This window comes from Pteropus medius, unplaced genomic scaffold (genome assembly GCF_902729225.1).
Source record: "Pteropus medius unplaced genomic scaffold, Ma_sr-lr_union100, whole genome shotgun sequence".
Lineage (NCBI taxonomy): Eukaryota > Metazoa > Chordata > Mammalia > Chiroptera > Pteropodidae > Pteropus > Pteropus medius.
The window spans coordinates 4,117,574-4,131,654 of NW_024355205.1; the positions used below are offsets into that span (position 1 = coordinate 4,117,574).

General features: G+C 36.9%; 1 protein-coding gene across 2 annotated transcripts; it reads right to left on the reverse strand.

Annotated features, from left to right (window-relative positions):
* Positions 1–799: 799 nt before the first annotated feature.
* On the reverse strand, positions 800–14,058 carry PAK1IP1 (PAK1 interacting protein 1). 2 transcript variants are annotated; one of them, XM_039858016.1, is made up of 10 exons: positions 13,896–14,058; positions 11,671–11,833; positions 9,625–9,745; positions 9,475–9,549; positions 8,877–8,929; positions 8,344–8,489; positions 8,159–8,256; positions 6,388–6,487; positions 2,929–3,052; positions 800–2,777 (listed from the first exon to the last, which is right to left on the reverse strand). In XM_039858016.1, the coding sequence occupies exons 1-10, from the start codon at positions 13,977–13,979 to the stop codon at positions 2,572–2,574; spliced, it is 1,170 nt and encodes a 389-aa protein (XP_039713950.1). In that variant the 5' UTR covers positions 13,980–14,058; the 3' UTR covers positions 800–2,571. The 2 variants fall into 2 exon arrangements, with proteins under 2 accessions (XP_039713950.1, XP_039713948.1); XM_039858014.1 differs by having other exon boundaries at positions 11,671–11,836; positions 13,896–14,054.
* Between the last annotated feature and the right edge of the window lie 23 nt (positions 14,059–14,081).

Sequence of the window (14,081 nt, forward strand, 5' to 3'; positions counted from 1 at the left end):
TGTAGTTTACAGTATTGTAGCAACGTTAATATCTTAGTTTTTATAAATGTATCATGGTGAAGATGTTAACACTAGACGGGGCTGGGTGAGGGGTCTATGGAGACTGTGTGAACTTTGCAACTTGTCTGCAAACCTAAAATTATTCCCCCCTCCAAAAAAAAAAATTTAAAACTGTCAAATTTTTTAAAGGTCAGCCATTGGCAAGATAAGTGAAATTTCAAAGCTTAAGATGACTATATAAATATAAATTAAGAAGCAAGTAAACACAGGCTATTTAACTAGAATATGAATGTATGCTCTGTAAGAATAGAAATTTAATAACAGGGGTTCATGGATCAACAACCTAAAAAGAGATTATGCTACACTGACACTGCCATCTACTAGTTTCATTAACAACTTGTCAAACTGAATGACTCAAATTTATAGATGGTGGTAGGAAGTGCAAATGGAACAGGCTAATATACTGGGATAGCTGGCAACAAACAAGACAAAATTTCACAGAATACATGTCAAGTTCTGAGGAAAGAAAGGATAAAGGCCTCAGAGTTATGGAGGTAGTTTGGTGATAGAGTCAGGAGTAAAACACAGGTCTCCCAACATGAGGGGTCCTGGTGGTGATAGAAATGTTCTGTATCTTGATTTTATCATTTTCTATATCCCAGATATAATAATTTACTATAGCTTCCAAGATGGTACCATTGTGGGAAACTGGATAAAGGGTACATGAAATTTCCATGTATTATTTCTTATAACTGCATGTGAATCTACAATTATCTCAAAACAGAAAGTTGAATTAAAAAAAGACCCAATTACTACTTATTTTCAAGAAGTCCTTGCCAACGTGAACAGGCAAGTAAATAAAAGGTATACAAGCTGGGAAAGAAGACATAAAACTGTCTTTGGTCACATATGACAGGACCACCTATACATAAAATCTGAACGAATCAATAAAAAACCTAGAACTAAGTGATTACAGCAAGACTGCAGGATAAAAGATTAATATGCAGAAGTCAACTGCTTTCCTATGTATCGACAATGAGCAAGTGAAATTTAAAGTTCTAAACACAACATCATTACATTAGCACACGTGAAAATGAAATAATTAGGTATAAATCTAACAAAATTTGTCAAGACCTGTATGAAGAAAACCACAAAACTCATGAATGAAAGCAAAGAACTAAATAAATGGAGAGCTAGTCCACATTCATGAATAGGAAGACTCAAATATTGTCAAGATATCAGTTCTTCCTAAGTTGATCTATAGATTCAATGCAATCCCAATCAAAATCCCATCAAGTTACTTTATGGATATTGACAATCTGATTGCAAAGTTTATATGCAGAGGCAAAAGACCCAGAAGAGCCAACACAACATTGAACAAAGTTGGAGAACTGATGCTTCCTGACTTTAAGACTTACTATAAAGCTACAGTAATCAAGACAGTGTGGTATTGGCCAAAGAACAAACACTTCAATAGAGAACATAAATAGAATACCATATGGTTAACAGATCATTGACAAAAGCGCAGAGCCAACATAATGTAGCAAAGATAGTCTTTGATAAATGGTACAAGAAATGTATTTATACACAGACCTTACACCTTCCATAAAAATTAACTAAAAATGGATTATAGATCTCAATTTAAATTGCAAAACTATAAAACTCCTAGAACGTAACAGGAGAAAACCTAGATGGCCTTGCGTATGATGAAGTCTTTTTCAGATACATCAAAGATATAACCCATGAAAGAAATAATTGATAAGCTGGACTCCATTAAAGTTAAAAATTTCTGCTCTACAAGATAACATCAAGAGAATGAGAGGACAAGCCAAAGACAGAAAATATTTGCAAGGTACATTTAATAAAAGCTTATTATCCTAAATATGCAAAGAACTTTTTAAGACTACTTTTGTTACATTAGCTAAATGGATAAAAAAAATTAGAATGTCATTTCCTGCCTTGAAGTTATATCATCCACAACTTGGAAACAAAATTATTGAACAAAGTTTGGCAATCTCTCTAATAATCTTCTTATGTATAAAGCTCTATTTATATGTCTATAATTTTAAGTTTGTCCAGACGCCCTGGTATGAAAATTTTTTTATACCTTTTGTTACCCAAGTGAACAAAATCTGCATTAAAATTACTAGAACCATTTGAAGAAGCTAAAGTAAGGCAGTTTTTTTTCATTCTTCCCCTATTTAGGGAAAAAAGTTGAAAAACAACTCATCTACTTCTGGTAAAGAATGTGTTCAAGATTTTATATTATTTTAAACTATATTATTTTGAGAAAGATCTTTGCTTTACACAACAGTAAAAATTACATATTACACATTAACATATGTCACCATGATACATAATGAAATGTTGCCTACCCAAAATAGTTTTACCACTGTTTATAAAACAACAACAAAAAAACCTGAAAGTGATTTAGTGATTTTTTTTAAAAGGTGTACATTTAAAGAAGAAATTCCTAGCTTTTACTCAGGGGAAAAAAATTAGGTACATTTGAAAAGAATGATTTCATCTAAAAAGTTTTTCTTAGGAGAAATCTGGGAATCACTATATTATTCATATTTTATTCTTTTTTCTTTTCTTTTTTCCCAACATTTCTACTGTTTTCCTCTTCTTGGTCAACACCTGGCTACTTCCTTTTGTTGGCTTATTACTGACACCAGTTAAACCACACTTCTTTGTGTTAGGTTTTGACTGCTTTTCTTCTTCCTGCACAACATGGCCAGAATCCTTTTTGTTGCTTTTGGACTGTTCTTTACTTACTGAAACACAAGAGAGAGTGCAGTTAAAGAGTGTTTTTTCTCTTGGAAATAAACGTAGGCTGACAATAAAGTAAAGTTATCTGGATCTCCTTCACTTCGACAATTCAAGCAATATGATTATCAGTTTTTTTAAATGATCGATTTCATTTACCAGGAAAAAGCTCTGCAGCTGGAGGAAGGCTTTCTTTCCTGTCTGTCACTTTGTCCAGCCACACTCCAAGGCATGTCAGCCTGGCATTAGTGTTTACTTCACAGAGTAAAGATGGGGGTACTTTCTAAAACAAGAAAGAAAAATTCATAAAAACATTAGGGGAATTTTAAATAATTACTTTTCTTTTTCCATAACCAAGTCCTTAATTTAAAACACTGTATTTTCTTGAGAATAAAATATGCTTCCAAAATAAAAATTTTAGAAGAAATTACTGATTTATGATTGGTTTGACTACATCTTTAACAGAGCTAATTCCTAAGTACTCAGCAAATTAAAATTCACTAAGGAAAGGGACCATGTCTTGTTCATTTCTAGGTTTTAACAAAGAGCTTTGCACAAAGTAGGCACTTAACAAATCATATTCACGGAATGTATTTATGAGAGAACTAAGAATAATAAACCAAGATAATCTATGAGAGGGAGACATGGAAGAGAACTTAATTTTTCCAATTACCTAGTTTTAAACTATTGTTAGTTCTATAATCAATCAGGAGTTTCTGCTTTTTTTTTTTTTTTTAAAATAATGGCAGTATTTTTATCTAAAAAAATTTTACAGGACGTGGTTCCATAGTATAGCAGTTAGCGCAACTGCTTTACACACAGAAAGTTCGGGGTTTGCAGCCCAGTGGAGCCACAGTCCATGGTCTATGGCCATGCCACCCTGAACAAGCCCCATGTCTGATCTTGGAAGCTAAGCAGGGTCGGGCCTGGTTAGTACGTGGATGGGAGACGACCTAGGAAGACCAGGCACTTGTAGGCATAAATAAAAACAAAAAATTTTACATAGAACCTCAATATACAAAAGAAAAAGAAGTAGCAATTCTTTGATTGAAAAAGCAGTAATGCTGAGATCTTGCCAGCTCTGACTTACTAATGCAAACCCTGAGGGAACTCTGTGGAACTCTAACTTTAAAACCAGGAATATCAATCAGGACTGGAAAATATTTAAAATGTTTATTTAAGGGGAGGGAAATAAAATGGCATAGATGACAGAGGCTCTGTTTATCCCTCTGGCAACCAAATCAAAGTTGTGATGGAAACAAGAAGCAAACAACAAGAAACAATCACCTGGGATGTAGATGAACAAGCCATACAGCTAGGGAGAAATCCAAGAAAGTACCCTGCAATGGCAGAAGATAGGATGGGGCGAGGACACGAGGCTGCCTGGTCCCCAGCGACTGAGTGAAACAGAGGCTATGGCAGCAGCAGCAGCAGATGCCTCTTAAAGGGGCCGTGTTCAGGATCAGACTTTAGCAGTGACGGACCCGCTCGCTCTGAGCACCAGTGGCGGTTCGGCTGTGCAAAGGGTACCAGGGACTTACAGGGAGACATTCTCGGAGTGAGGGCCAAGGTGAGACTCGCTCTGTAGTTACAGAAGTGCCAGAGGTATCCATTGTTCCTCTGTTGAGCCCTCCCCGCTCCCAGTGCACAGACACAGCACTGCCATAGCCGTGATGTCATCAAACTGGATAACAGTGGTCACTCTGTCCAGAGGATTCCCTGAAACTCCGCCTCCCCCAACTCGGGCCCCACCCAAGCTACATCCAGGTGTATCTTCAGAGAGTCAGGTGTTCCTTGCTGAACAGCACCTAGACTCACACTGGAGGAAACTGGCCTCGGTTTCTGGTGTGGTCCTTTGAGGCAACTAGATGCACAGCATCTGTGGACTGCTGGCTAAATCTTAACAGGTGGTTCGGAGGGGCACAGGCTTGAGGGAAATGTGGCCGGCAGCTGAACCCCTCCCAGGACTGTACCACTGGACACCCACTACACAAATCCACACTAATAAGACTGGAAGACTTTGAAGCTTTGCTTAATACATAGAAAGAGATACAGAAAGGCAGCCAAAATGGGAAGACAAAGAAGCAGAAACCACATGAGAGAACAGAACAGAGATCCAAAAATAATGGAGTCAAGCAATCTAACAAATGCAGAGTTCAAAAGACTGCTTATAAAGATGTTCAATGGACTTTTGGGAAGTGTAGATAAATTGAGCAAAGAGATAAAAAACATAAAAATGGAAATGAAAATTATAAAGGGGAAGCAGTCAGAAATGAAGAACACATTATCTGAGATGAAAACTATATTAAATGGAATAAACAAAGTGAATAAAGAAAAGGATCAAATGACCTATATAGAGGACAGGAAAGCCAAGGACACTGAATCAGAATGGCAAGAAAAAAGAAGCAAAGACTGTAAAAATAATTTGAGGAGCACATGGGACACTATTAAAGGTCAAAATATCTGTCTTATCAGCACACCGGAAGGAAAACAAGATGTTGAAGAGCTATTTGAAGAAATAATAATGGAAAACTTCCCTAACCTGGTGAAGGAAATAGACATAGAACTCCAGGAAGCTCAGAGAATCCCCAAAACCAGGGATCCAAAGAGACTCACACCAAGATATATCATAATTAAAATGCCAAAGGTTAAATACAAAGAGAGAATCTTAAAAGCAGCAAGAGAAAAGCAGTTACCTACAAGGGAGCACCCATAAGACTGGCAGCTGATTTCTCAAAAGAAACTATGCAGGACAGAAGGGCTTGGAACAAAATACTCCATAGAATGAAGACCCAGGATCTACAACCAAGAATAATTTATCCAGAAAAGCTATCATTTAGAGTTGAAGGACAGATAAAGAGCTTCCCAGACAAAAATAAGCTAAAGGAATTTGTCACCACCAAGCCAGAATTACAGGAAATGTTAGAAGGATTTCTTTAAGAAGAAAAAACATGTATAAAAACAGGAATAAAAAATGGTAACATTCCTATCAATAAGTACCTCAAATGGAAAAAATTAAGTGCTCCAACTAAAAGAGAGTTGATGAATGGATAAGAAAACAAGACCCCGACATGCTGCCTACAAGACACTCACTTCGGATTTAAAAAAACACACAGACTAAAAGGAAGGGGATGGAAAAAGATATTGCCTTGATGGACGTAGAAGGTATTTAAGTCAGACAGAGAAAGATAAATAACATATGATTTACTTATGAAGAACCTAAAGAACAAACTAATCTAAAACAGATTCACAAATATAGGGGACAAATTGGTGACAGACACAGGAGAGGGGAGGCTAGGAGAATGGGTGAAGGGTTAAAGAAGTACAAATTAGTAGTTGATGGATGGTCATGGGGATGGGGAGCACAGCATAGGGTATGCAGTTAGCATTAATATGTTGGCTAGGTAGAGGATCAGGGGAGAGAGGGAGCAATTGGGATCATTTTATGAACTATATAGATGTCTAACCAATGTACTGTATACTTGAAACTAATTAAAATTTTTAAAAAAGCTTATTCAAAAGTTGTCTGACTTTTAAAATTCCACTTCATTTAACTCAAAGCAATACTGATAGTAAGACTTACATTAAAGTATACTTGTATTATACTAAGACACTGACCTTATCTTGTTTAAGCTTCCACATTTTGATGAAACCGTCACTCGATGCTGTAACGATAACATGATTTTCTGGAATTTCAAAACTGAATATGTCTTTTACCCTAGGATAAAAATATTAACATCATAAAAGGTCCTTTCTTCAAATAGTATGATACTGTTATAAAGGTTCTATGTACAGTCTTTTGATTTTTCAATGTTTCAAGTGCTTCCAAACTGTTCAATGAATGGTACTAAAATATAAATGTGCTACGCATCCTGTGAGTCATTTTTCAGGGCTGAAATTCTAAGACAAAATTGACTGTTAACTATACATTAAGAAAAAATTTAAAAGGTGATTATAACTATAAATAATGAGATTATCACAAAGGAAAGAAAGATATTTAAAACAAAGCCCCTCACCTTAAGAAACTACAAGTTCAGTAGATAGAAAACAAGAGATGAATCAAGGCTTACTCCTATATATCCATGCCTCTCATCTTCAGTGTCACCAATCCTAGTCTAAACTACTACCATTTTTCTTCTGAATTATGAAGTGGCCTAATTGGCCTCTCTGCTTCCATTTTTGCCCCTTAACAAGTTTTTAAAATGTAAATTAAATTATGTTACTCCCAGTCTTAGAAACCTACAAAGCTAGGATCTGCATTAAAATAACATGGGAAAGGAAATGGCTAGGAATATTTATGAAGCAAGACTGAGCATAAATTGATAACTGCTGAAGCTGGGTGGTAGGTCTATAGTAGTTGCTTCCTTACACTGGTCTATCTGTCTTTATATTTTTCCCATAATAAGAAACACAATAAAATCTACAAAGGCATTTAATATAAAATCTAAACTCCACAACAACCACCTACAGGGCTGTGCACCATTTGGCTCACTTAGATCTAGTAATACAGTCTTTAATCTGTTCCTAAATACACTCAGCTCTTTCCTCCCTTAGGGCCAGTGTGCTTGCAGTTCTCTTCTCTTTTTAGAAATAGTGCCTTTTTTATCCCTAAGGTCCCACTCCCCCTTCTCTAATCATCTTAACTAGGACCTGTATATTGATTGCAGTACTATTTACAAAGAGAGATTTCTTAAAACTCATTATTTAGAAACTGAAAACTAAGACTTAAGATGTAGAATATATAAATGAAAAACATTAAAGTATATAACTCTGTACATTATCTTCTTTTTCAAAATTATAGTAGAAAAAGCAGGAGCAAAGTCAGGTAGAACTGGGTTTGGATCCCAGTTCCATCACTGAACAGTGGGGTAATCTTGGCCAAGTCACTTATTCATTTACTGAGAGACTCAGTGTCTACCCCTAGAAATACAGTAAGCAGTAAGAGGAAACAGAGACTGGCATAAAACGGAAGTCAACAATGTCATTTATTTCTCCTGCAAGAAAAATAAATGGGGTATAAAGGGGGAAGAAGTAGACAAGGGGAATAAAGTAAAAAGTTAAGAGTGGTTGGGGCAAAACTCAAGATTGTTTTAATTTTTTTTTTCCTGTTCAAATATGGTTGATTTCAGGCCCCGTCTAACAAAATTATTGGGAAATTATCTTGTGCAAATGATTAATCCTGATGACAACTTCATTTTTACATTACTAAGGCCAAGAAGACATTTCTACCATCCTCCCAACTCCAGATATCATATATATGCAGATATGTCTACCTCTGCAGTTGTTCATAAAAGATATATACCCTGCTTTATGAAACTATTGTATATAAAATGTTTTTGAGACCCTACAAATACACAGAGATTGGTTAAAAAATAAAAAAAAAGAAGACCTGTTTTCATGAGCTTTAAATTCACAGAGGCACGTTAGTGAATCAGTGTCAAAAAACCTTACGACTTCTTCATCTCCAGCCACTGCAAGGACAGACTCCTAGGAGAAAAAGAACATCAAATGTCATCAACAGTTCCAACCAGCATGCAGACACTAAACTTCTATCACTGATTTCTGATCACTTACTGAAAGAAATGTAACAGAAGATATTCTGCTTTCATTTGTGATGGTGCCACTAACTGATGCTGTATCAAGCTGATAGACGTCTATTTTATTCAGTATGACAACTATGTATTTCTCTCCTCTTGGGGACCACTGTACTATGTGAGCATCTGTAAATTAAAAGAACAAAGCCTTTTAATTTCATAAATAAAAAATTAAATGATCAGAATAATAATGAAAATAGCAAACATTTATTTTAAAAAACGGCATATTTTCACATTCATTATCCTACTGAATACTCACAACAAACTTATGATACATATTTTGTGAGTTAAATTTTAGACAATAAACTGGGTTCTAAGAATCCTTAAAGGTCACAGAGCTGGTAGGTAGCAGAGCCACAAGAATCCCAATCTAAAACAGAAAATGTAACCTAAAGCTCTCAGAGTTAACTACCATCATGCAGGTAAACAAATGTGTACATGCATGTACGTGTGTGTGTGTGTTCATATTCCATCAAGATGTTATAAAATGCATTCCAAATAAAAATAACTCACTTTGCTTTATATTTTTAATGAATGCCGATCTTCCTTCCACAAGATTCCATGTTCTGCAAAATAAGAAGCTCACTTGTGGCATGATCATTAACTTTTACTAGGTGTAAAGGTAAGCATAATGAAGGTTTACTCAATGACAATTTACTAAATACCTGGCTATTTAGAACTGCCATCTTCCTTAAATGACATCTGAAATATTTATTATTAAGCAAGATTAACTTGTTAAAGAGGTACTCCCACAACCCCTTCAACATATTTAATACAATTTCAAAAGGTTTTACCCCCTAAAACATTTTTTATGACAACACTCCTCTTTACAGCTTACAGTGACTGAAATGTAATGTGCATGTTTGAACACTGAGCTTGTCATTTTTTTCCTACTATTATGAAAAGGTTCACTAGCTTTCAACATTTGTTTACATCATGATATTTTTAATTTGTGATATATTTATTTATTTAAATGGCTGACAGCTCTGAGACAATATAGAAACAGTATCTGATTATTGTAGCAAACAATACCCTGGCAAAGGACTCCTGTTGTACTTGGAGAACAAAGACCATGACTCAGTAAAGATGCTCTTGGGCATTAATGACTTACCTTAGTGTCTTATCTGTACCCACAGACAGAGCCAACTTGCCAGATGGGTGAATAGAAAGGAAGGTCACATGTCCTCTAAAAGGAAACCAACAGTTAGCACCCAACTTGACTGGCACTTAGAGACTGCCCACGGGAAAGGGCAGGACTTACTTGTGAGCTTTAATCGACTTCAGGCACTCCCATTTCTTTGCATCCCAGACACAAATGAGTCCGTCTTCTGCCCCACTGATTAAATGCCTGTTGCCATGGAATTCCAGGCAAGTTATTGTGCCTGTGGAAAAACAAAATAGGCAAAATTAACATTCATCTTGAATGCAAATTCTCTTTCTGGTTTGAAGGCTGTGTTGCAGTAAGTAAACATCCAATGTAAGTGTTCCTGAAATAAACCTTAAAGTCCATTGTAAGAAGTCAGTTAGCTACACAATCACCCACAATATAATTATCATTACAGAGCTGTTTTTGAATAGACTTTTACACAGTTCTCATTTACTGTCGTAAGAATTTAAATGGTTACGCTCTTCCACTAAGCCTTCCGCAATCTCCTTCCCATAATTAACAACATTTCCTACATCTTTTCAATTTCTTCACAAAATACTCCACTCCCATATGCCCAAAATGAAGCCTGGATCTCCCATGAAATGCCCCTAAAGCTTGAGACAGGGAGATATGTTCATTGTCCTCAAATACTAAATGGCTGAAAAGAAGTGAGGTGATGGAAGAACCCAGCATTCTTCTAGCTCCCCAAAGCAGCCTATGCCATTATACATTTACTCTCAAAATTCTTATTTTCTAAAGCTTGTGTCAACAGCTTAACTGCCCTATAGCTCAGGGGTCAGCCAAACACTGCAGGCCAAATCTGACCAGTGGCCTGCTTCTATATTGTTTCACTGTAGCACAGAGGTGAGGGATTGTAACAGGGACCATTTGTCCACAAAGCCTAAATATTTGTTATTGGGTCATTTACAGAATAAGAAAGTAAACCCCTGGGTCATTATTGTTTATCTGCATACCTCCTGGTCAATCCTTTACATTGCCCTTTGTACTGAAAAAGCCAAAGATCTTTAATAAATAATTTGCCTCCTCAGTACCTTGGACTGTCACACTCACAACCAGGACACTTTATCACCTAGAGCTGCTCCACATCAGAACTCTTGAATTCGAAGAATCTATTATCTAACTGCAACCTCACACCTTTCCAGCTTTCATGCCTTCCTTCACTCACATTCCAACTGCTTTCTTATTTCAGAGATCTGCAGACCCTTAAACCTCATTTTCTCTAGGCTAAAAACCTAAACTATTCTTTTACCGAAACCCTCAATTTCCCCCCAAATCAATCCTTCTATTGTACACGCCAAATAACTTTCCTCTCTACAGAAACGTCTGTAGCTTATTACAAACTGATGTTACTCAATCCATAGCCTCCAACTTCAATTGGGCAGGCTCTCATCAGTCATTTTGCTTGTTCTTAGTCAGCATCATTCTCATACCCGAACTGCCAGCACTTTTCTCAGCCTGCATCTCTCCCTCCCATTGAATCACTAACATCCTCCACTCAAGGATCACCAGGATCTTGCCCCATCTACTTCTCCAGCCACCCCAACCTTCGTTCTAACCTTCTCATAATACTGACCTACTTACAGTTCCCCGTGCATAAAGGTGGTTAAAAATATGGGCTATAGACCGAGGTTCAAGTTCTAGATACACTGTTTTGTGACTCTGGGTAAGTCATATAATATCTTTGAAGCAAGGTTTTTCTCTTCTATGAACTGAAGATATAATTTTTGGCACACTACTGGGTACATGATACTCCCTTAGTAAAGTTAGCTATTAGTATGATGATGCTACTTGTGCTCCTCATGCTGCTTGCTCTGCCTGGAATATCCCTTCTCCCTCTTTGCAAACTTCACCTGGATAACTACTCATACTTCTCTTTTAAGGTAATTCAGATGTCATTTTAAGGACGTTTTCAGTGAAAATTCATTTCCTCCCCCACTTCCACAGAGTGACTTAAGTGCTTGCCTTCTGTCTCCCGACACAGACTGTGAACAACTTAAGGACAAAGAACCACATTTTTTTTCTTTTCGTTTCTGTATTTCCTAGCACAGAATCTACTTAATGAATTGGGTAACTGAAGTTCACAAATTGTAAAATAATAACGCCTCAACAGTTTTATGTTAAAAGATATCATTTTCTTACCATTGTGATGCACTAGAGCCCCATGGTCTATCTTTTTTTTCATGTCATAAATGTGAATTGTTTCATCTTTGCTCCCAGTGACTACAAAACGACTATTTACAGCCAATGCTGACAAGGAGGCAGTGTGGGCATGGTGAGTGAAGTCAGCCACAGGAGTCCATTTCTGCTGAGGAGTAAAATATACAATCAATATCACAATCATATCATATAGCTCTCTAGAAACAGATAAGGGGTTCCACAATCCTTGAAAACTACCAATGGAACCTACAAATGGAGAAAAAAACTACACAATATGTAAAGTAAAACAAAGAACTGAGAATTGAATAAGGAAGGTAAAGCAAAGAGATGGGACTGCAATGTTTTGTATCATGACTTCAATTATGGATACTGGACAACAGGAACTTTAAGGTCCCACCCAAATTCTTAACTCTTAATTATATTTACTTATATGTCAGACTTGCATACTGTTCATTCAAATGTTCAAACTGAATTTGAATTTATTTACTGAAATACTGAATGACTACTATGTGCCTGGCATCACTTTAAGCAGTTGATATACATTAGTGAATACAAGAAATAAAAGTCCTTATTCTAATGCAGCTGCCATTGCTGCAGAAAAAAAAAAAGACAATAAATTAATATGTCACACAGAGATAAGTATAATGACAAGTCCCATAAGCAAAAATAAATAGGATTAAGAGGGTTCCCAGTAGTACCAATATAAGCCCTAAAGAATGACCAATGATAAGATCTCAAGAACTCTACACTTAACTGATATGTAACTTTTGGATTGGATAAGTATGATTGGCTAAGTGCCAAGAATACATGCACATGCATATCTCAAATTGAAGGAGCTGCATCAGGAAGTGTTAGTAAAATGAACCAAGGAAGAAAAAAAAACACCAAAACTTAAGTGTCTAAACACACTGAAGATGTGTTACTGCAAACTAATTCCTAAATAACTACAGCAACAGACAGTTCCACCATCAATAAAAACCGAGGGAGCCTCTTTCAAGTAAAGGTACAATATTCCTGAAGGGCTGCTATGGCCATAAATCAAATAACCTTCGCTTGTTCATATTACAGAAGGAATGTTGGTTATCTGGGCTATTGTCTGTCTAGGATCAGAAGCAGTATTGGGTAATGGTTAAGAATTTCAAGTGTCAAGAGACACCTGGGGATTTGAATCCCAAGTCTGCCAAATATTAACTGTGAGTGGCCTTAAGCATGTCACTTAACCTACCTCAACTTCAGGTTCCTCATCTATGAAATGGGGATAACTGTATCTGCCTCACAAGATTGTTGAGGACTACATGTGTTTGAAACATGGTAAGCAACGTTATTACAAAGAGAACACAATCAGTAGCACCATTCTTAAATATTCTAAACATCGTCTTTCAGCCAAAGACAGATTACTAGAATAGAAAGCAAAATAAACAAAAACAATTAGTCAAGTCATATGCTTCCAATTTTCTAGTTAATTCAAGACCGACACCTTGACTTCTCCATACAGAAGCGCTCAATGAAATAGGTTTTTTAAATACCTAGGATTGCTTAGGGGGAAGAATAATCCTGGACTAAAAGATCTTATTCTTTTCTAGTCCTGGTTGTAGCCTAACTACCTGTTTGACTAATTTACTTTTTATTCACACGTCTAGTAATATACTTATATTTTGTTGTAATTTCTCTCCATGCATCTGTCTCCCAATCCTCTCCCTCTTATGTTGAGAAGATGTCCAGTGCAGAAATCATACCTTTAGCTTCTTTGCACCTTCGCTGCATGCAAATAATAATAATAATGAATTGGTGTCACTTTATCAATGAAGGATTTATCCTGACCTAACTCTAACATTTTGTAGAACTCCAGGACAGAAACTCAGTGAAAGAACGAACTGTTCTTTTCTTAAATCCGGAACACCTAAACTGGCTGTCAACTTATGGGCGCGACCCTTAAATCCATACGCAACGAATTTGCAGAAATACCAGCTTCCTTCGTGCACTGTGGTCAAAAATGTCTGCTATAACAGACATTACCTCGTTTTGTGAAATGCCTACTCCATGATTTAAAAAGCTACCTTAGGTTTCGTGAGTTTGACTCGTCAATTAATCTCTAAAGGATAAGACGATGTGTTGACCACCGGTGATGTGTTTACCTGGGTCATGTGAGTTGACCTGCCCTTCCCCCGACCACAGCTCCGGTGGTCCCTTGGCAGGTCGGCTCTTACCTCGTGGTCGCCGTCTGCCTTGGGCTCCGGGTGTACACTGAACCCAAAAAGGACCTGCTCGTAGCAACCAGCAACCAGCTCCATTCAGCAGCGCACGTGCTGTTTAGCGTGCGGCACCCGGCGTAGGGGGCGCGGAGACGAAAGCGGATGTAAGACGGAGAGGGCCCTTCCGCTGTCGGCGCACAA